Source organism: Bufo gargarizans, chromosome 1 (assembly GCF_014858855.1).
Source record: "Bufo gargarizans isolate SCDJY-AF-19 chromosome 1, ASM1485885v1, whole genome shotgun sequence".
Classification (NCBI taxonomy): Eukaryota; Metazoa; Chordata; class Amphibia; order Anura; family Bufonidae; genus Bufo; species Bufo gargarizans.
Genome location: NC_058080.1, coordinates 489,002,891 through 489,020,947, shown reverse-complemented (window position 1 = coordinate 489,020,947; position 18,057 = coordinate 489,002,891). Strand labels below are relative to the sequence as shown.

Genomic DNA, 18,057 nt, shown 5'->3' with positions numbered 1-18,057 from the left:
TGGAAACCTGTTGCTGGTCAGATATAAGGACAAAAGGGATGTCCTTGTACTGTCCACAATTCACGGTAACGGCATCACCCCTGTCCCTGTGCAAGGTACCGCGGCAACGGTCCTCAAGCCCGATTGTCTCGTCAATCTTATCAAGTCCCCAAGCCATATAACGCCATGCGCAAAACCCGGGCATGGTACAAAAAAGTTGCGGTCTACTTGGTGCAGGTTGCCATGTACAACTCTTTTGTGCTGTCCTGGAGCGCTGGCAACACAGGGACATTCCTTCAGTTCTATGAGGCAGTCCTCAAGGACCTGATCTTTTCTGACCAGAAAAAAGAGCAGGCCGAAGTACCTTGGGAACTGGAAGCGCCCGGATCGTCCCTGGCCAACACTTTCCAGGTGTGGTCCCCCATACTGGAAAGAAGGGACAGACCCAAAAAAGGTGCAGTGTGTCATAGGAGGGGGATACGGAAGGACACCACTACTCAGTGTGACATGTGCCCCGATCGTCCGGGCCTCTGCATTATTGGTTGCTTCAGGGCGTACCACACTTCAATGGAGTACTAAATTTATATCCCAGTTTAGCCACTGACAATTGGCTAAAAAACTATGGTTCTCAGACTTGAGACACTAAAACAAAAAAACACATTAGGTATGGCCGCGTCCGTAAGAATCTGCTCTATAAAAATACCCCTTTGATGAACACGGTCAAAAAAATAAAATAAAAAGTGCCAAAACAGCAATTTTTGGGCAAATTTTCCATTTTAATCCGTTTTTTTCCAATAACAAAGCAAAGGTTAACAGCCGAACAAAACTTTATATTTATTACCCTGATTCTGCAGTTTACAGAAACACCCCATATGTGGTCGTAAACTGCTGTATGACCAAACGGCTGGGCGCAGAAGGAAAGGAACGCCGTATGGTTTCTGGAAGGGAGATTTTGAAGGCTTTTTTTGGGCACCATGAACCATTTGAAGCCCCCCTGATGCACCCCTAGAGTAGAAACTCCATAAAAGCGACCCCATCTAAGAAACTACACCCCTCAAGGTATTCAAAACAGATTTTACAAACTTTATTAACCCTTTAGGTGATCCAAGACAGTTGATGGCAAATGCAGATGAAGTTTCAGAATTTCTATTTTTGGTAACCTTGCCTCACAAAAATGTAATATAGATAAACCAAAAATCATATGCACCCTAAAAATAGTCCCAACAAAACTGCCACCTTATACCGTAGTTTCCAAAATGGGGTCACTTTTATGGAGTTTCTACTCTAGGGGTGCATCAGGGGGGCTTCAAATGGGACATTGTGTAAATAAACCAGTCCAGCAAAATCTGCCTTCCAAAAACCATACAGCGCACCTTTCCCTCTACGCCCTACCGTGTGCCCGTACAGTAGTTTACGGCCACATATGGGGTGTTTCTGAAAACTACAGAATCGGGGCAATAAATATAGCATTTTGTTTGGCTGTTAAACCTTGCTTTGTTACTGGAAAAAATGAATTAAAATGGAAAATTTTACACACAAATGTATTATAAACCATTTAATAACTTAAAGGGAACCTGTCACCGGGATTTTGGGTATAGAGCTGAGGACATGGGTTGCTAGATGGCCGCTAGCACATCCGCAATACCCAGTCCCCATAGCTCTGTGTGCTTTTATTGTGGGGAAAAAAACTACTTGATACATATGCAAATTAACCTGAGATGAGTCCTGTACATGAGATGAGTCAGGGACAGGACTCATCTCAGGGTAATTTGCATATGTATCAAATCGTCTTTTTTCCACAATAAAAGCACACAGAGCTATGGGGACTGGGTATTGCGGATGTGCTAGCGGCCGCCCAGCAACCCATGTCCTCAGCTCTTTACCCATAATACTGGTGACGGGTTCCCTTTAAAGAGGACCTTTCATTCGTTTAGAAACTAAAAACTAACTATATCAGTGGGCAGAGCAGCGCCCAGGGGCCCCCCTGCACTTACTAGTATGTCTGGGGCTCCACCCCAGACATACTAGTAAGTGCAGGGGGACCCCTGGGCGCCGCTCTGCCCACTGATATAGTTCGTTTTTAAACTAGTGAAAGGTCCTCTTTAAAGGTGTTTTCTGTGGCTTTAATATGGATGGCCTATCCTCTGGATAGATGTTCAGTATCTGATCAGCAGGGGTGCGATATCAGCCGTTTGAGAAGGCACCGACGAGGTGCATTGTAAAGCCCAATTCACTTATATAGGGCTGAGCGCCGCCCAGGCCAAGTGATCAATGAATTTGTCGTCACATGGCCCAAGAAAAGTAGAGAAAACCAGCGAGCACCATTGCCTTCTCAAACAGCTGATCGGCGGGTATCCCAGGTGTCGGACCCACACCGATCAGATACTGGTGGCCTATCAGGAAGATAGGTCATAAGTAGGCTTGAACGAATCGAGCTTCAGATCATAGATCTGAAGTCGATTCGTTCAAAAACTTTGAAATGCTGTTGCCGTACTAAATTAAAATGTATTGGCTCCGTGGAGGAAAACTTTGCCTCACCCAAAGTTGCGCGAGACTTCGGTAAATAACTGGTATTCCTATCTGCGTATTTAAAAAACATTTTAAAAGAAATCCAAAAGTCCGGTTTGGTACTGGCTGGTACCTTGGTAACTAAAGCCCACTTCAGATTCCTATTTTTAAATGTTTATGTTTTTGAATGATCTATGATCCAAAGCTTGATTCACTCAAGCCTAGTCATAAGTATTAAATAGTACTAAAAAAGTACTAAATAGTATTAAAATATAAAACAGTAGCTATATTGAAACGTGTCAAAAGACCACCACTGGCACAAGGGACTGAAATGTTAGAGATCCTTGGCATACACTTTTTCTTAGTATACAGATGAATGTAAGGGTCCACACGTGATATGAAGACATACTTTTATTTACTGTACTGTGAAACACTTTCCTTTGCAAAAGCAGGAGGAGAATTGTTCTCAATTAGCATTAGATTTGGGAAAGAAAACCTTTTAGAACACAATTTGAAGCCCACACAAAGGCCGTCCAACCACAGCTGTATTTTTCAGGCAACTTACAGGAAAACACATGAAGTAATCGCTCAGGAAATTTTCTCCACTGGTTTACAGAAAGGCTTTGGCTTGAATTGTCACCATGGAGTGTCGAATTTCATAAATCTAGATTATGAGTATCAAACTGATTTATTGCAGGGGTCCCAGCGAGTTCTCAGCTGAAACATTACACACAGACCCTATGTGCATCAGCTGTGACTCTCCATACACCCCAGTACAAACAGGATAAAAGGTACTGTATAACTGATACTGATGTATTACAAGACATGAATGGTGCATTCACTTCTCACAGAATAGGGAAGAAAAGGATAAAAAAAATAACAAGACCTCTAAACCTCACGATTAGGCTACATGCACACAAACGTTGTTTGTTTCAGTGTCAGTTCCGTTTTTTGGGGTTTTTTTTAGGATAGGATGCGGATCCATTCATTTCAACGGGTCCGCAAAAAATGCGGACAGCACACTATTCCGTAGCCCCGCAAAAAAAAATAAAAAAATAGAACATATCCTATTCTTGTCTGTTTAGGCATTGTTACAATGGATCCACAAAAACAAAAAAAACAGTCGTGTGCATGTAGCCTTAGTGTAAAATGAAATGACATGTGGCCACAATTAAAGAAAGAATGCCTATGTGGTGATCTATGTAGAAGAAATAGTAATTCTCTTCCACTACTCTGCAACTTAGGCCCCATGCACACGGCCGTGTTTCACAGCCGTGTGCGGGCCGTGGAACCGCGGCCTGGATCCCTCCTGAGAGCAGGAGCGCACGGCGTCACTGGTTGCTATGACGCCGTGCGCTCCCTGCTGCCGCCGCAATACAGTAATACACTGGTATGATCTATACCAGCGTATTACTGTACTGTGCCAGCAGCAGGGAGCGCACGGCGTCATAGCAACCAGTGACGCCGTGCGCTCCTGCTCTCAGGAGGGATCCAGGCCGCGGTAACACGGCCGTGTGCATGGGGCCTTAATCATAATAAAAACAGACCATCTATACTGAAATCAAACATGCTCAGTCCCCGTTTCCAAACCTAAATGTGGCAAAAGGCTGGCAAAAAAAAGGGTTTTCCAAGACTTTAATCCTGATGATCTTTCCTTAGGTTAGGTAATCAGTATCTGATCGGTAGGGGTCCAACACCCGGGGCCCCCACCGATCAGATAATTGAGAAGACACTCCTGTGCGCGCCGCGGCCTTCTCCCAGCTTACCAAGTACAGTGCCATACATTGTATAGCAGCTGTGCTTGGTATCGTAGCTCAGCCCCATTCACTTCAATGGGGCTGAGCTGCAACTAGGCCACATGGCACATAAACGTGAAGTCAAATGGACTAGACTTAAAGATAATGCCGCAGCGCTACTGCGAGTGCTGCTGCCTTCTCAAACGGCTGATCGGCTGGAGTCCTGGGTGTCGGAACCCCACCAATCATATATTGATCCAGAGGATAGGTCATCAGTATTAAAATCCCAGAAAACCCCTTTAATTTTTTTAACAAAATACAAAACCAACACTAGATTTATTAGGGTGCCTTCATACGTGGCAGATCTTGCTGCAGAAAATTTCTGCAGGTGTAAATCAGTTCCATTCATCTGAATGGGGTTATTTTGGTGAGAAACACATGGATTTCTGCATGCCCCATTTAGGTGAATAAGGCTACATGCACATGACCGTATTTGTTTTGTGGTCCGCATATTTTGAGGATCCATTGCAACAATGCCTAAAATGGACAAGAATAGGACATGTTCTATTTTTTTTTGCAGGGCTACGGGACAGACATAAAAATGCGGACCCATTGAAATGAATGGGTCTGCATCCTATCCGCAAAAAAAAAGTGGACACGGAAACAAAGGTTTTTTGCAACAAAATCTGCCTCACTAGACTGTTTTTAGAAGTGCCTAGAGGGGGGCACGTTTTTTTTTTAAATAAAAAGGCTTAGGCTATTTTCACACTTGCGTTTTGGCTTTCCGTTTGTGAGATCCGTTAAAGTCTCTCACAAGCAGTCCAAAACTGATCAGTTTGCATTCTAAATGGAAAAGGATCCGCTCAGAATGCATCAGTTTGCCTCCGATCAGTCTCCATTCTGCTGTCTGCAGCATTTTGCTGTCCGCTTGACGAAACTGAGCCAAACTGATCAATGGGGACGGATCCGTTTTCTCTGACAATAGAAAATGGATCCGTCTCCCATTGACTTTCAATGGAGTTCATGACGATCAGTCTTGGCTATGTTAGAGATCATACAACCGGATCCGTTCATGACAGATGCATGCGGTTGTATCATTGCAACCGATCCGTTTTTGCAGATACATGACGGATTCGCCCAAAACGCAAGTGTGAAAGTAGCCTTACATGTGTCAAATTGAGCCACTGTGATAAAGTTTCCGTCTCCCTGGTCTAGTTTTAAGGTGTCTAAATTTAAAACATGAGTAACTAGAAAAGCTACAATTTCTGGTGTTCTTGCCTCCACCAGTAGTCTACAATTGGAGAGGGCGGAGTAACTGGGTGATGTGGCTTGAGTAACTGTTGTGTGGTTGGAGTGGCTGGAGTAACTGTGGAAAGGTTGGACTGGGCAGAGTAACTGTGTGGAGTGAGTAAAGATAGTAAACATTACACTAACCCTAAGTTCACACCTGAGCGTTTTACAGCGCGTTCCTACACGCTGTAAAACGCTCAACACAGAGAAACCAATGATTCCCTATGGGAATGGTTCTCACCTGGGCGTTTTACAGCGCGTACGATCACGCTGTAAAACGCCTGACGCATAAGCAAGTTCAGGAGCTTTTTTTGGCGTGTTTGGGCCATAGACTCTTTGGACAACACTGCTGTCAATCAATCACCCAAACACGCGTCAAACGCGAGTTTACTATTACAAAAACGCGCATAAATACGCGCGACAAAATCGCGCATAAAAACGCGCGTTTGCGAAACGCTCAGGTGTGTACCCAGGGTAACCAAGTGATTGATCAAATAAAAAAAAAAGTGCACATGGCAAGCTTGATAGTGTGAGAAATGCATTTCAACTTTTATTTATATAGCACATTTAATTGCAATGTTGTTGCCCAAAGTGCTTCATAGTTACATTAAAACATACATTTATAAAAACATTAGCAGCCGATTTGTGTAGGTGGGCTTGAAAATGAGAGACTGGTGGAAGTTTAGAAATCATGTCCTGATTTTTCTGCTCACACTCTAGCTTTTGCCACTCTGCTGTCTGCTCACACACCTGGGTTCCTATGGCAACTCACTCTACAGCAAGGGCAGAGAAGAGCGGTTAAAACCAAACTGCTCTAACTTGCTCACTTCACTGGCGGTTCCCATCTTCAAACGGTTGTAGTTTACAAAATTATAAATCTTACAGCGAAGAGCTTTATATTGTGAGAATCACAAGACCCAGACCTATATAGTATGTCTCTGTAATATTAAAAATGAAGGCACAGTCGCAGTTTAGAAATTGCCCTTCAAATTTGAGGTGGCTAGAGTGGAGTTTCAATGAATGTCAATGGGCGGCGTGAGTTGTAAACAAATGGTCATATTGTAGCTTAGCCGTGGACATTTTTAGTGGCAGCAGGGATAGCTGAACGTTTTGATATAAGATTTGTGTAGGTGGGCTGGAAAATGAGGGAGTGGGGGCAGTTTAGAAATCATGTCCTGATTTTTTCAGCTCCCACTCTAGCTTTTGTCAGCTCCCACTCTAGTTTTGAACATTCCACCATTCATTTCTATGGGACCAATTTCGCCACACAAACGCCAATATTTCGTGAACCATTGGGCGAAATGTAAATAGCACACCAATTGGGAACAATCTGCACGTTTCAGTATATTACTGTCTATGTAGTTTAAAAACTGTGGGAGGAGTAAGGGTGGTAAATTTTGCTATAATAATAAGAATATATATGTGAGATAACAGTAAGTGGTCTTGCCATGCAAGAACACTTAGTATTATGTAGCCGTATCGGGGGCAATTTATTAACAGGGATTGGGTTTCCATAGAAAAACAACTAAACAGAGATCAGCGAGCACCATGTACAATACCAACAGTTAGCTGGACGGTGTAAAGTACCCTGCAATTGGACTCTGGAGCAGTGGGACGGTGTTATCTGGAGTGACTAATCACACTTCACAATACCGTAATCTGGCCGATTATACTGGGTTTGGCGGATGACAAAAGACTTCCTGCTCAAGTACATAGAACATGTAAAGTTCTGGTGGAAGAGGAATAATCTGCAAATCTTGATTCAAATGCTCCATGCAGTTATGAGAGAAAGACCCCCCCCCCCCTCCCCCGTTTCAGACCCCATCTATTAGCCAAAATAGAGCGTCTGCTTTATGTAGTAAAAGTAACAAGAGCACCTCCAGTCACTAAAACAGGAGTCTCTACGGCTCCATCTAAATTCTATGGGGCTGACGGAAACACTCTGGTTTCTCAGTCAGTCATTATAAAATAAGACCATCTCACCATAGAAGCTCTGAGTCTTGGTGGACATGGCATTTTTCTATATTGCACAGTTTGGGAAATTCCATCATGCCCCACCACTTGCAGCTCCTGCCCTTAAATACTTGAGGGTAAGGCAGGATCGCTGCAGTAATGATATTTTTATAGCATCTGGTTGTAGCTCTACTGAATTACGTAGGTGCATTCTGCAGGTTTTACACATACAATCTGAATTATGATTGTATTAACAGGCTCCAGAGATTTTAGATAGTAAATTAAGTCAGTACATCAGGTCAGCAATATCATCTTTTTTTTTTATTTTCTCATACACACACTTATGTTTGTAGTCACATGCATGGATTTGTATGTTAAATATGAGGTGAGATAGAACAGCTTGGAGACCAGGAACATTCCTGAATGGTCAAACATGTGCAGGAGACTTTGCCTACATTTGTTGTAATATGCAAAATGGAGACTTTGTTTTATAGAATTTTACTATCTAAAGAAAAATAAAAATAAACTTGCACTTGCAGATTGTGCACTGGTTTTCCTCTGCTCACAAGCATCACCCAATACAATGCTGTTTACCGCCACGGAGCACCACACAAGATATTACAGCGGTTCCTCAAGCTACAATATTAATTGGTTCCAGAAAGACCATTGTAAGTTGAGTAATCGGTTCCAAAGCCGCAAAATGTCATCCAAGATGAGAAAAAAAATGAATTTAAGAGAAACAAGCAGAAAACCAAGACAGATAAAACAAGTCCTTACATATAACATCCAGGACTAGCTGCTAACCAGTAACTAATACAGCTAGGTCACCAGAGAAGTGGCCTTGATTGGTTGGATCTGAGTCTGAGGCATTGTATGTTGAGTCTAGTTTCAACTTACGATGGGTCAGAAAATAAAATATTGTATCCTGAGGGATCACAGTATGAAACCCCTTTAAAGGGATTCTGTCACCAGATTTAACCCTATTAAGCTAGCTGATCAGCTAAAACTAACTAGCCTATTCCTACCTTTATCTATGCCCCCGTTATTCCAGAAATCTAACTTTTATAATATGCTAATTAGCCTCTAGGAGCAGGGGGGCGTTGTTCCTGCTCCTAGAGGCTTCATCTCCCACCAAGTCCTGATCGACAGGGCCAGGCAGCGCTCGCATCTGTCTGCCAGCCCTGTGCCCTGGTGAAATCTTGCGGCGTTCAGCATTCAGCGCAGTGAGGGAAAGACGCTCACAGGCTGCCAGCTTCCGCACTGCGACAGCGCCAGATTTCACCAGAGTACAGGGCTCACAGACCGATGAGAGCGCTGCCTGGCCCTGTCAATCAGGACTTGGAGGGAGGCTAAAAGGGTGGGAGACCGGAAGCCTCTAGGTCTAGGAGCAGGAACAACGCCCCCCTGCTCCTAGAGGCTAAATAGCATATTATAAAAGTTAGATTTCTGGCATAACGGGGGCATGGATAAAAGTAGGAATAGGCTAGTTAGGTTTAGCTGACATTAGCATATCGCTGAAGTCAGCTAGCTTAATAGGGTTAAATCTGGTGACAGAAACCCTTTTAATGGGGCTGCAAAAGATGCTGACAACACACCTGTGTGCCGTCTGCATCCGTAAGTATGTTCCGTAGCTTTGCAGACAAAGATAGGACATTTGTGATGGAGTGAAAAACTTAAATAATGGCAGCTCTCGGCCGGTATCCGATTTGCAGTGTGCAGAGCCCTTAAATGCATGTTTTTTTCTGCACCCTGAGACTCAACGGCATGCACTGTGCAGTTTGCTCTCTGTGAGGAGACTTCAAAAAGAATCTTGGGGGGTAAGTTGGCTTGCTGTGCCCTTCAGTGCCACACAGAGGCTGTGCCGCACAGGCGGCTACTGGCTGACCTGTTACATGTGCACTTGTAACTTTTATTTTTCTTTATATAGGAGTTGCGCTTTTTGTTTGCTTGTTATTGCATTTTTGGAGGCAACTAAGAATAAATTGTCAATTCGGTCTTTTTTTTTACGACGTTCACTGTAGGGGATAATTAACAGATATTTATTTAGTCTGGGTTGTTACGGACGCGGCAATACCAAACATATGGGAAAGATTATTTTTTTGCAATTTTTTTCATTGAAAATACGCTTTTCAATGAAAAAAAAAAATCTAATCTATATCTAATCTATTTTTTAATGGGATATTTTTTTTTATTATTGAATAAATGAGTCCGGGCTGTTAGAGCAAGGCCGCGGCTCTCATGTGGGCATGAGAACTGGGTCCCCGCTCCCTGCTACACCGGGGGACCCGTGCAACCCTTAGACTGGGCCACCATAAAAAAGCAGCCGCCCAGCCCAAGGCCGCCATATAAAGGCGTAAGGGTGGTCACTAAGGGGTTAATACATGCAAAGGAGTTTCTAGGGGCAATGAGGGTGTTACCATTACACCTAGAGGCTCAGCTCTCTCTGCAACTGCTGCACCCTCTGCACTTTGACATCATCCCACATGGCCCTGACTTCTATTAAATACTATTAATAGGAGTTTATTGATTTTGGTTGATTGCTCTATGTGAATATATCCCGGTGCCCATGAAATTGATTCAGGGTATTTTAGTTTAGGTCAGGGATCAGAAACCTTCACCAGCTGTTCTAACACTACATTTCCCAGAATGCTTCTTTAAATTCCTAAGATAACTCCCATAGAAGTGAAAGAGAATCTGTCACCTATTTTGACCATATAAAACCATTAACATAGCAATGTGCAATAAAGTACCTTCATTCCAGCATGTCTCTCTTTTATTCAACTTTTCATTCAGATAAAAAAAGCGATTTTTCTGAAATGAAGTCTCAAGGTGCCCAGAGGGGCGTTATTACTCTGCTCTAGTGCCCAGTAACGCCCCCCTGCAGTGCCCAGCACGCCTCCTAAGAAATAAATGCACTCCTACATCCTTGCCGGACGGCGCCGCCCCCTCCACTATGTAATTTTATTTATTCACTGCACCGTCCTTGCTTCCTCCTCTCTTAGCCTCCGAAATCCCGCGCAGGATCGCCGAGTGCCTGCGCCTGTACGATACTGAGGCTGTTGCCCTCAGGAGCATCGTACAGGCGCAGGCACTCAGTGATATTGCGCCTGCGCAGGATTTCAGAGGCCAAGAGAGGAGGAAGCAAGGACGGTGCAGTGAATAAATTTAATGACGTGATGGAGGGGGCGGCGCGGTTCGGCAAGGATGTGGGAGTAAATTTATTTCTTAGGAGGCGTGCTGGGCTTGGAAGAAAGGCGCGCTGGGCACTGCAGGGGGCGTTACTGGGCACTAGAGGAGAGTAATAACACCCCTCTGGGCACCTTGAGACTTCATTTGCATATCAGAAAAATCGCTTTTTTCAGCTGAATGAAAAGTTGAATAAAAGAAAGAAGACATGCTGGAATGAAGGTACGTTATTGCACATTGCTATGTTAACGGTTTTATATGGTCAAATTAGGTGACAGATTCCCTTTAAGTATTCTCTTTTAGGTTATCTACATATCATGTTTATATATCTAAAAATGGAATCATAAATGACATCTTTGAAGCCCCACCTAGCCACCATCACTTTTTAGAATGAGTTAGGGCTGTATTACACTGGCCAAGGGTCGGCCACATCATCGCTAACAATCGTTCATAGGAACGCTCGCTAAGGATCATCTGCTGGTGTAAAGGTGAATGCCGGTGAATGGGGCTTGTATGAAAAATGGATTGCATCCGGATGCAATGCGTTTTTCACTGATGGGTCCTAGGAGATGTAAAAAAAAAAAAATTTACACAATCGCAGACAAAAGTGTTTGAACTTTTGTGCAAAACAAATCACTTTTCCCTGAACAGATGCTGACACTAGCTGTATCGCTCGTGTAAAAGAGGCCTAAGAGGCCAGATCCATTTGGAAATATTTTTTATGATTGTGCTTAGGTATTTCTATTTTTTATATCTATCTACTTCAGTGATTTTTTATATTTTTTTGCATTCTTCCAAAAAACCGCCCCACACCTGTCCACAGGTCGGTGGTGGTGGTATTACAGCTCAATTTAAGGCACTTAGACCCTATCTGCGACCCAGGATATATTCATTTTCACACATCCAAAAGTCAAAGGCTTTCCCATTCCTGTTCAGGTCATTTTTCCTACGATTATTAATAACTTAACATTTAATATATGCATTAAAATCAATGTCCATTACCCAGAATTTAAAAAAGTGACCATCTGAGTGTGTATTTTCTTTTTACAGAACTTTGTTCATCCCTAGTACTTACATAAGCTATTCACATATAGGTTGTTAACTGTCAGATTAAAAAAAATGTTGAAGGTAGTAGCATCCTCTTAACTCCATGCATTCCATGTGTAATAATTCTGGAGCATCTATTGTTATGGCTCCATGTTGTGCCATTCCTTTATTACTTGCACTATAGCAATTCACAGACTACCACCCAAATTAAAACATAGCCTTTAATAAATATAAAAAAAAAAAAAAAAAAAAAGAAGAAGAAGAAGAACCCACAATCAACGAAATTGAAACAATAAACAAATACAAAAAAATAAATCAACAATGGAAAAAGGGGCAGTTTTGTAGGTCCGAGTATAGGTCACAAAATGGGGACTTTCCCCGATTCTGACCCTATAGTGTTGACCCTACCTACAAAACGGAATGGCCGCCACGATAGGAGGTTCCTGAATATGGGATCGCCCCTAGATGGCCCTGTAGGGGGAAACGGCCCACTGGTCACCTTGCCCCCTCATATGTGATGAAAACAGATCACAGACACAAATGATGCTGTCATGATAGCCCAATGATACTTGCGCGTCCCATGTGAAAGGCAAGGGTGCCCTAAAAGTGAAAGCCTCAAGATGTGGATCTGGCTAGATATCGTGGAGGGCCCGTTGCTGCAAAGTGTCCATGGTGGAATGGCTCCTGCTCCGTACAGTATTAGAAATAAGTTTTATAAGTTTGATGCGAATCGACTTCGGATGTTTCATCAGAAGTTGATTCGCTCATCCCTAGTACTTACATAAGCTATTTACATATATGTTAACTGTCAGATTAAAAACATTTTTAAGGTAGCATCCTCTTAAAGAGGACCTTTCACCACTCCTGACATGTCTATTTTAATAGCTTCATGCGTTCCCCATGTGATAATTCTGGAACATCTATTCTTATGGCTCCATGTTGTGCCATTCCTTTATTATTGCTACTAGAAGTTAGTAATTAATTGCTAGCAGTCTGCAGTAAGGGTACAGGGGTGGTAACCAGTTGGGGGTGTGTCCCTGCACAGACTCACACTATCCAATCACGGCTGCCTGACTGTGCAAGTACACCCCCAACTGGTTACCTCCCTCTGTACCCTTACTGCAGACTGCTAGCAATTCATTCCTAACTTCTAGTAGAAATAATAAAGGAACTGCACAACATAGAGCCATAAGAATAGATGTTCCAGAACTCTCTTAAGCCAGTCATATGGGGTTGATCTTGCTGATTACAATGATAATGATATGTGAAAAGCGGTTGTGGTGTTGCCATGAAAAGACCTTGGGGGAGATTTATCAAACTGGTGTAAAGTAGAACTGGCTTAGTTGCCCAGAGCAACCAAGCCAGTTCTACTTTACACCAGTTTGATAAATCTCCCCCTTTTAATATAAAAAAGGTCTTTGGTGTACTGAGGGGCAGGACCTAAACCCTCTGTGTACCCGAGCTCCTCAGCTTTTTATTGCTGGCCACACCCCTCAGTAAAGTCCTAATTTGCATAAATAAATAAACATTTCTCGGAATGCCACAACAGATTTTCAGAAAGTAGATATCACTTTAAACCAGCAGAATCAACCCTACCAGAGATGTCTGTTTAATAGGGTCGACCCTGCTGGCAGATGCTCCAAGTACTAGTAAACCTTCCCCATAATGATCGGCAAATCATTGAGGCAATTTACTTCTGAAAAACAGGTTGCCGTGTTGGATTAGGGCTACACCCAGAACAATTCCAACCTTAGAGGTTTTCAGATCTCAGATGTTAATCTATAGAGGAAAAAGTAACTATTTTCTAAAACCCATCTGAAATCTCAGCACGTAGTGTTTAAAAAAAACATTCTTAGCAACTCACTGGACTAGAGGAATTTTGAAGAGATTTTCAAGCTACTCAGTTCATTCCTATGGCCAGCGACTAGTAGGTAGCTCTAGTCTCTTAGGGCTCATGTACACAGCTGTTCCATGCATTTGGGACCGCAATTTGCATGGGAAACATCCGCGTGGATTCCGCAGACGGGTCCAGACCCATTACATTTTTTCAGCGGTGCGGAGGCAATCCGTAGTGCTTCCGTGCCTCCAATCAGCACCGCAAGTGAAGTGGTGAATGGGCCGTTTGCGGGCCGCAATACAGACACGGCAGGGGCAACGGCCATGTGCATGAGCCCTTAAAGGGTCCCTGTTAAAGCGGGACAGAGAATTTAGAAAAAAAGAGGAAACAGCAGGTGGGGCTATACAGCGAGTTCAGTAAATAACTCAGTGGCTAGGCTAAATGTTTAATTACAGAAGTATTCAGATCCATATGCTGGTTTGAAGACTGTGCAATATTATTCATGGGACTGCCCCTTTAAGTCTTTCTTCACATCTTCCCATGATTTATCATCCTACCACATAAATGACTTGTTGCTGCCTACAATCCCGCCTGTACACCATTGCTGCCAGGAGAAATCAGTATACCGTTCTGCTGTGTGCGTATACGGATTTCTTCCTCCTTCCAGCAGTACTGACTTCACTTAGTCTCGAAGGCGATACTGGCAAAAGTTCATGGGGTTCAAGGCACCAGGTAGAGGAGATAGTTAGGAGAAGTGGGACAAGTCAGTCAGGCGCTGCCAAAATGGGGTATTTTTAATGAGAGGTACACGATAATTGCAGAAAGTATCATCTGTGCTAACAGTTGGTGCTGCAGGCTGTCACAAGTCCGCGCCAAATGTACTCTCCAAAAAACAACAACCACAGCTCGCAAAAACTGAACCGAGAAGATGCATAAGACGCAGGCGGCACGTATCAGGCATCATGTGTGTACCTGTACGGGTGTACGCATGCTCCCCGCCTGAAGAGGTTTCCATACGTCTCCATTCTATGGCATGCTGGAGTCGCTCTTGCCGTATCACTTTCAGCATGAAAACAACTAGAAGCAATACCTACCTCACTGTACAAACAAGGCCTTGTTCACACATCAGTGACTCACGCCCGCGCGCTGCCTGTGTTTTCCCCCACAGACAGCACACAGTCCATTGATTTTAAGGTGTTTACTCACTCAACCACTGACATAACACAGACGGTGTCCGTGTTCAGTCAGTGGTTTTCACTGACCATCAGTAAGGCTGTGTTCGCATCACCGTATCGGAGATCCGCTGAAAATGCTGGCATTTTATGTCGGAAATAGGCTGGATCGCCGTCGGACCTCATTGTGGTCGATGAGGATCCAGTGGTAAAGTAGAAGATGCGGCAGGCTGCTCTGTGCCAGAACAGCTTGCCGGATAGGTGAACGAGGCCTAAGAGATGCTCTGGAAATCCCTTTTCTAACCAAAAATGGACCCGTCAGGGATGAAACACTGACCGTCCTGCCACAGACATGGACAGGCGAATGAGGCCTTACAGTTGGTTCAAACGCCAAGAAGAAGAGCAGTGTGCCAACTCTCTGTATGATACACTAGCTGACCTCTCTACGTGCAGGTGGCACTTCACTTGGCTGCATTGCAATGAAAATGCCAATAAATATTAGCAGTTCATTAAAGGGGTTACCGGGCACAGCACCATCCACTGGATAGCTCAGCCCTATTCACTTGAGGGGGACTGAGCTGTGTCCAGACCATGTGACCGATGAACATGAAGTCACCAGCCTAGGAAGAGGCCACCGCATTCACACGTCCGCATCTGTTCCGCAAATTGCGGAACGGGTGTGGACCCATTCATTCTCTATGGGGCAGGAATGGATGCGGAAAGCACACAGTGTGCTATCTGCATTTCTGGAGCGTGCCGACGATCTTCCGGTCCGCGGTTCCGGCAAAAAAAATAAAAAATAGAACATGTTCTATTCTTATGCGCAATAGCGAACAACAATAGGCAGTTCTATGGGGGGTGCCGGACGTGTGAATGAACCCTAAAGTCAGAGCCCCACCGATCTGATACTGATAACCCTTCCCGAGGATAGACCATCAATATCAAAGTCTCAGGACAACCCCTTTAAACATAACTATTTTTGCTATTAAGATCTGATCTTTGATAAATGAAAACTATATCAAGGGTGGGACAAATAGAATAGAAAGTCCCATGCCCAAAACAGTCAATGGGAGTCAATGGAGCTTTTTAAGTCACCCTTTGATAGCCCCAGCACTGCCGGAGGAGGTGCCCGATTTATGGTGAGCCTACAGCAGTGGTGGAGTTTTCACTCCTGTTTCCAGGCATAAATGTTAGTAAATGTGCCGGACCAATGACTCGCACGGGCATTTAAAAAGTCGTAAAACAAGGCCTGGCATAGGCTTCTTTATAAATGACCCTCAATGTACGTCACAAGGAATTATTCTAGACAACTTGGTCAAACATGTGGCCAGATCCATCCAGGACTATGCAATGTTTCACCTGTGCAACTTCAATAGGAAAGAAGAGCAAAAGGGCAATAGCCGAAAACTGCTACCTGGCCAAATGCTCCCCAAAACCGTGCCATGTAGTAGATGGAAATGTACAAGAAGAAAGCCAACAAGTCCCTGCCCTTCATTTTCAGGACTGATGTGGGGTCCCAGTGGTAGGTCCACCAATAAATGGACACGTCTAGCTGAACTGCCATCAAAATGGGAATCATCTCGTTCAGAAACCTGTACACACCTGCCAACGGTGGGACCTGTCAAACTGCTTGGGGACATGAAAGATCCTGTTTCCATCAGAGATAAGCGGTAGCCACGGTGTTAGGCAGCCACCTCTCCCATCCACTCTACCGAACATTCATGTTATTAGAGATCCAATGTCTGTGCCATAAAATGCCCGTCGCTGCAATGTCAGCCCGTGCCAGCGCCGCAGGCGCATACGGTAGCACGGAACAAGACCTTGGCATGGTCAACATCCCCATCTGAACAAGAACTATGTAATGACCATACAGCCCCCTAGCAAATGGCAGAGGCGACACACAGAAATTCTGGTTAACCCTTGGGAAAATGCCAGCACTGGAGACACACGTGTGGCATGTAGAGCTCCTTCCTGGCCCACATGAGACAGACCTGCAGGTGGAACCTGTGATCAAGGGTCAGGACTTGATGCCTGCGTCTTGTGACCTTGTTCTGATCACTATCTCCCAGTGAGACTAAAGCAATCACAGGGACTGCACACACGCCAGCTGCTGGAGGACCACAAGTCCCAGCCAGCGGAAACGAGAGGCAGCACTCACCCAGGAGCAGCAGCTTGAGCTCCCTCCGAGCATCCCTCTTGTCCCTGCGGAGCTGGCGCTCGATCTCGGCGTTAATCCTCTGGGACTCCTTCTCCTCGGCAGACAGGCAGCACCCCGCCATCGTCAGGACCTCACACTAGTCCCAGAGAGGAACGCGGCGTCCGCTGCAAGTTCTGCCTGTGCTCCTGCAAAAGTTCAAGCAGACGAGGGAGGGGAAGGAACAAAGCCAGTGAATCCCTCGTCTCTTCCTTCCTTGCCCTGGGGAAGTTTGCAGTGTCTCCAGCCTCACAGCAGCTCGATGGCAGGCATGTGTGAGGTGTGCAGGGTGCACCCAGGGGAGCAGATGGCTGGAAGCCCACGGGCAGACAGACACACGGGGCTGGAGGTGGGGGAGTCCGTCAGCGCGTAGCCGCTCCAAGCATTCTTTTCCTGGAGTAAAACAGAGGCGGGGGAAAAGGGCGGCACTCTCCTCAGGCTGCCTCCTCCTCCTCCTGTCCGGTCTGCACTGCTCACCCCCAACATGTCCTCTACTGGTGCAGGGGCGACTACTAGTCCCAGTGTCAGATACATGTCCCTGCGCCACAGTTTACCAGAACTCTGTCCCTGCGCCACAGTTTACCAGAACTCTGTCCCTGCGCCACAGTTTACCAGAACTCTGTCCCTGCGCCGCAGTTTACCAGAACATTGTCCCTGCGCCGCAGTTTACCAGAACATTGTCCCTGCGCCGCAGTTTACCAGAACTCTGTCCCTGCGCCGCAGTTTACCAGAACTCTCTCCCTGCGCCGCAGTTTACCAGAACTCTGTCCCTGCGCCACAGTTTACCAGAACTCTGTCCCTGCGCCGCAGTTTACCAGAACATTGTCCCTGCGCCACAGTTTACCAGAACTCTGTCCCTGCGCCACAGTTTACCAGAACTCTGTCCCTGCGCCACAGTTTACCAGAACTCTGTCCCTGCGCCGCAGTTTACCAGAACAGTGTCCCTGCGCCGCAGTTTACCAGAACTCTGTCCCTGCGCCGCAGTTTACCAGAACATTGTCCCTGCGCCACAGTTTACCAGAACTCTGTCCCTGCGCCACAGTTTACCAGAACTCTGTCCCTGCGCCACAGTTTACCAGAACTCTGTCCCTGCGCCGCAGTTTACCAGAACTCTGTCCCTGCGCCACAGTTTACCAGAACTCTGTCCCTGCGCCG

General features: G+C 45.1%; 1 protein-coding gene across 1 annotated transcript in view; it reads right to left on the bottom strand.

The window, feature by feature from the left end:
* LOC122933040 (guanine nucleotide-binding protein subunit alpha-14) overlaps window positions 1-17,311 on the bottom strand; it is a 136,513-nt gene extending 119,202 nt beyond the window's left edge. Inside the window, exon 1 of the mRNA XM_044287779.1 lies at window positions 16,867-17,311. Coding sequence (XP_044143714.1) covers window positions 16,867-16,987 — 121 coding nt within the window. The 5' untranslated portion in view covers window positions 16,988-17,311. The remainder of the gene's footprint in view (window positions 1-16,866) is intronic.
* Between the last annotated feature and the right edge of the window lie 746 nt (window positions 17,312-18,057).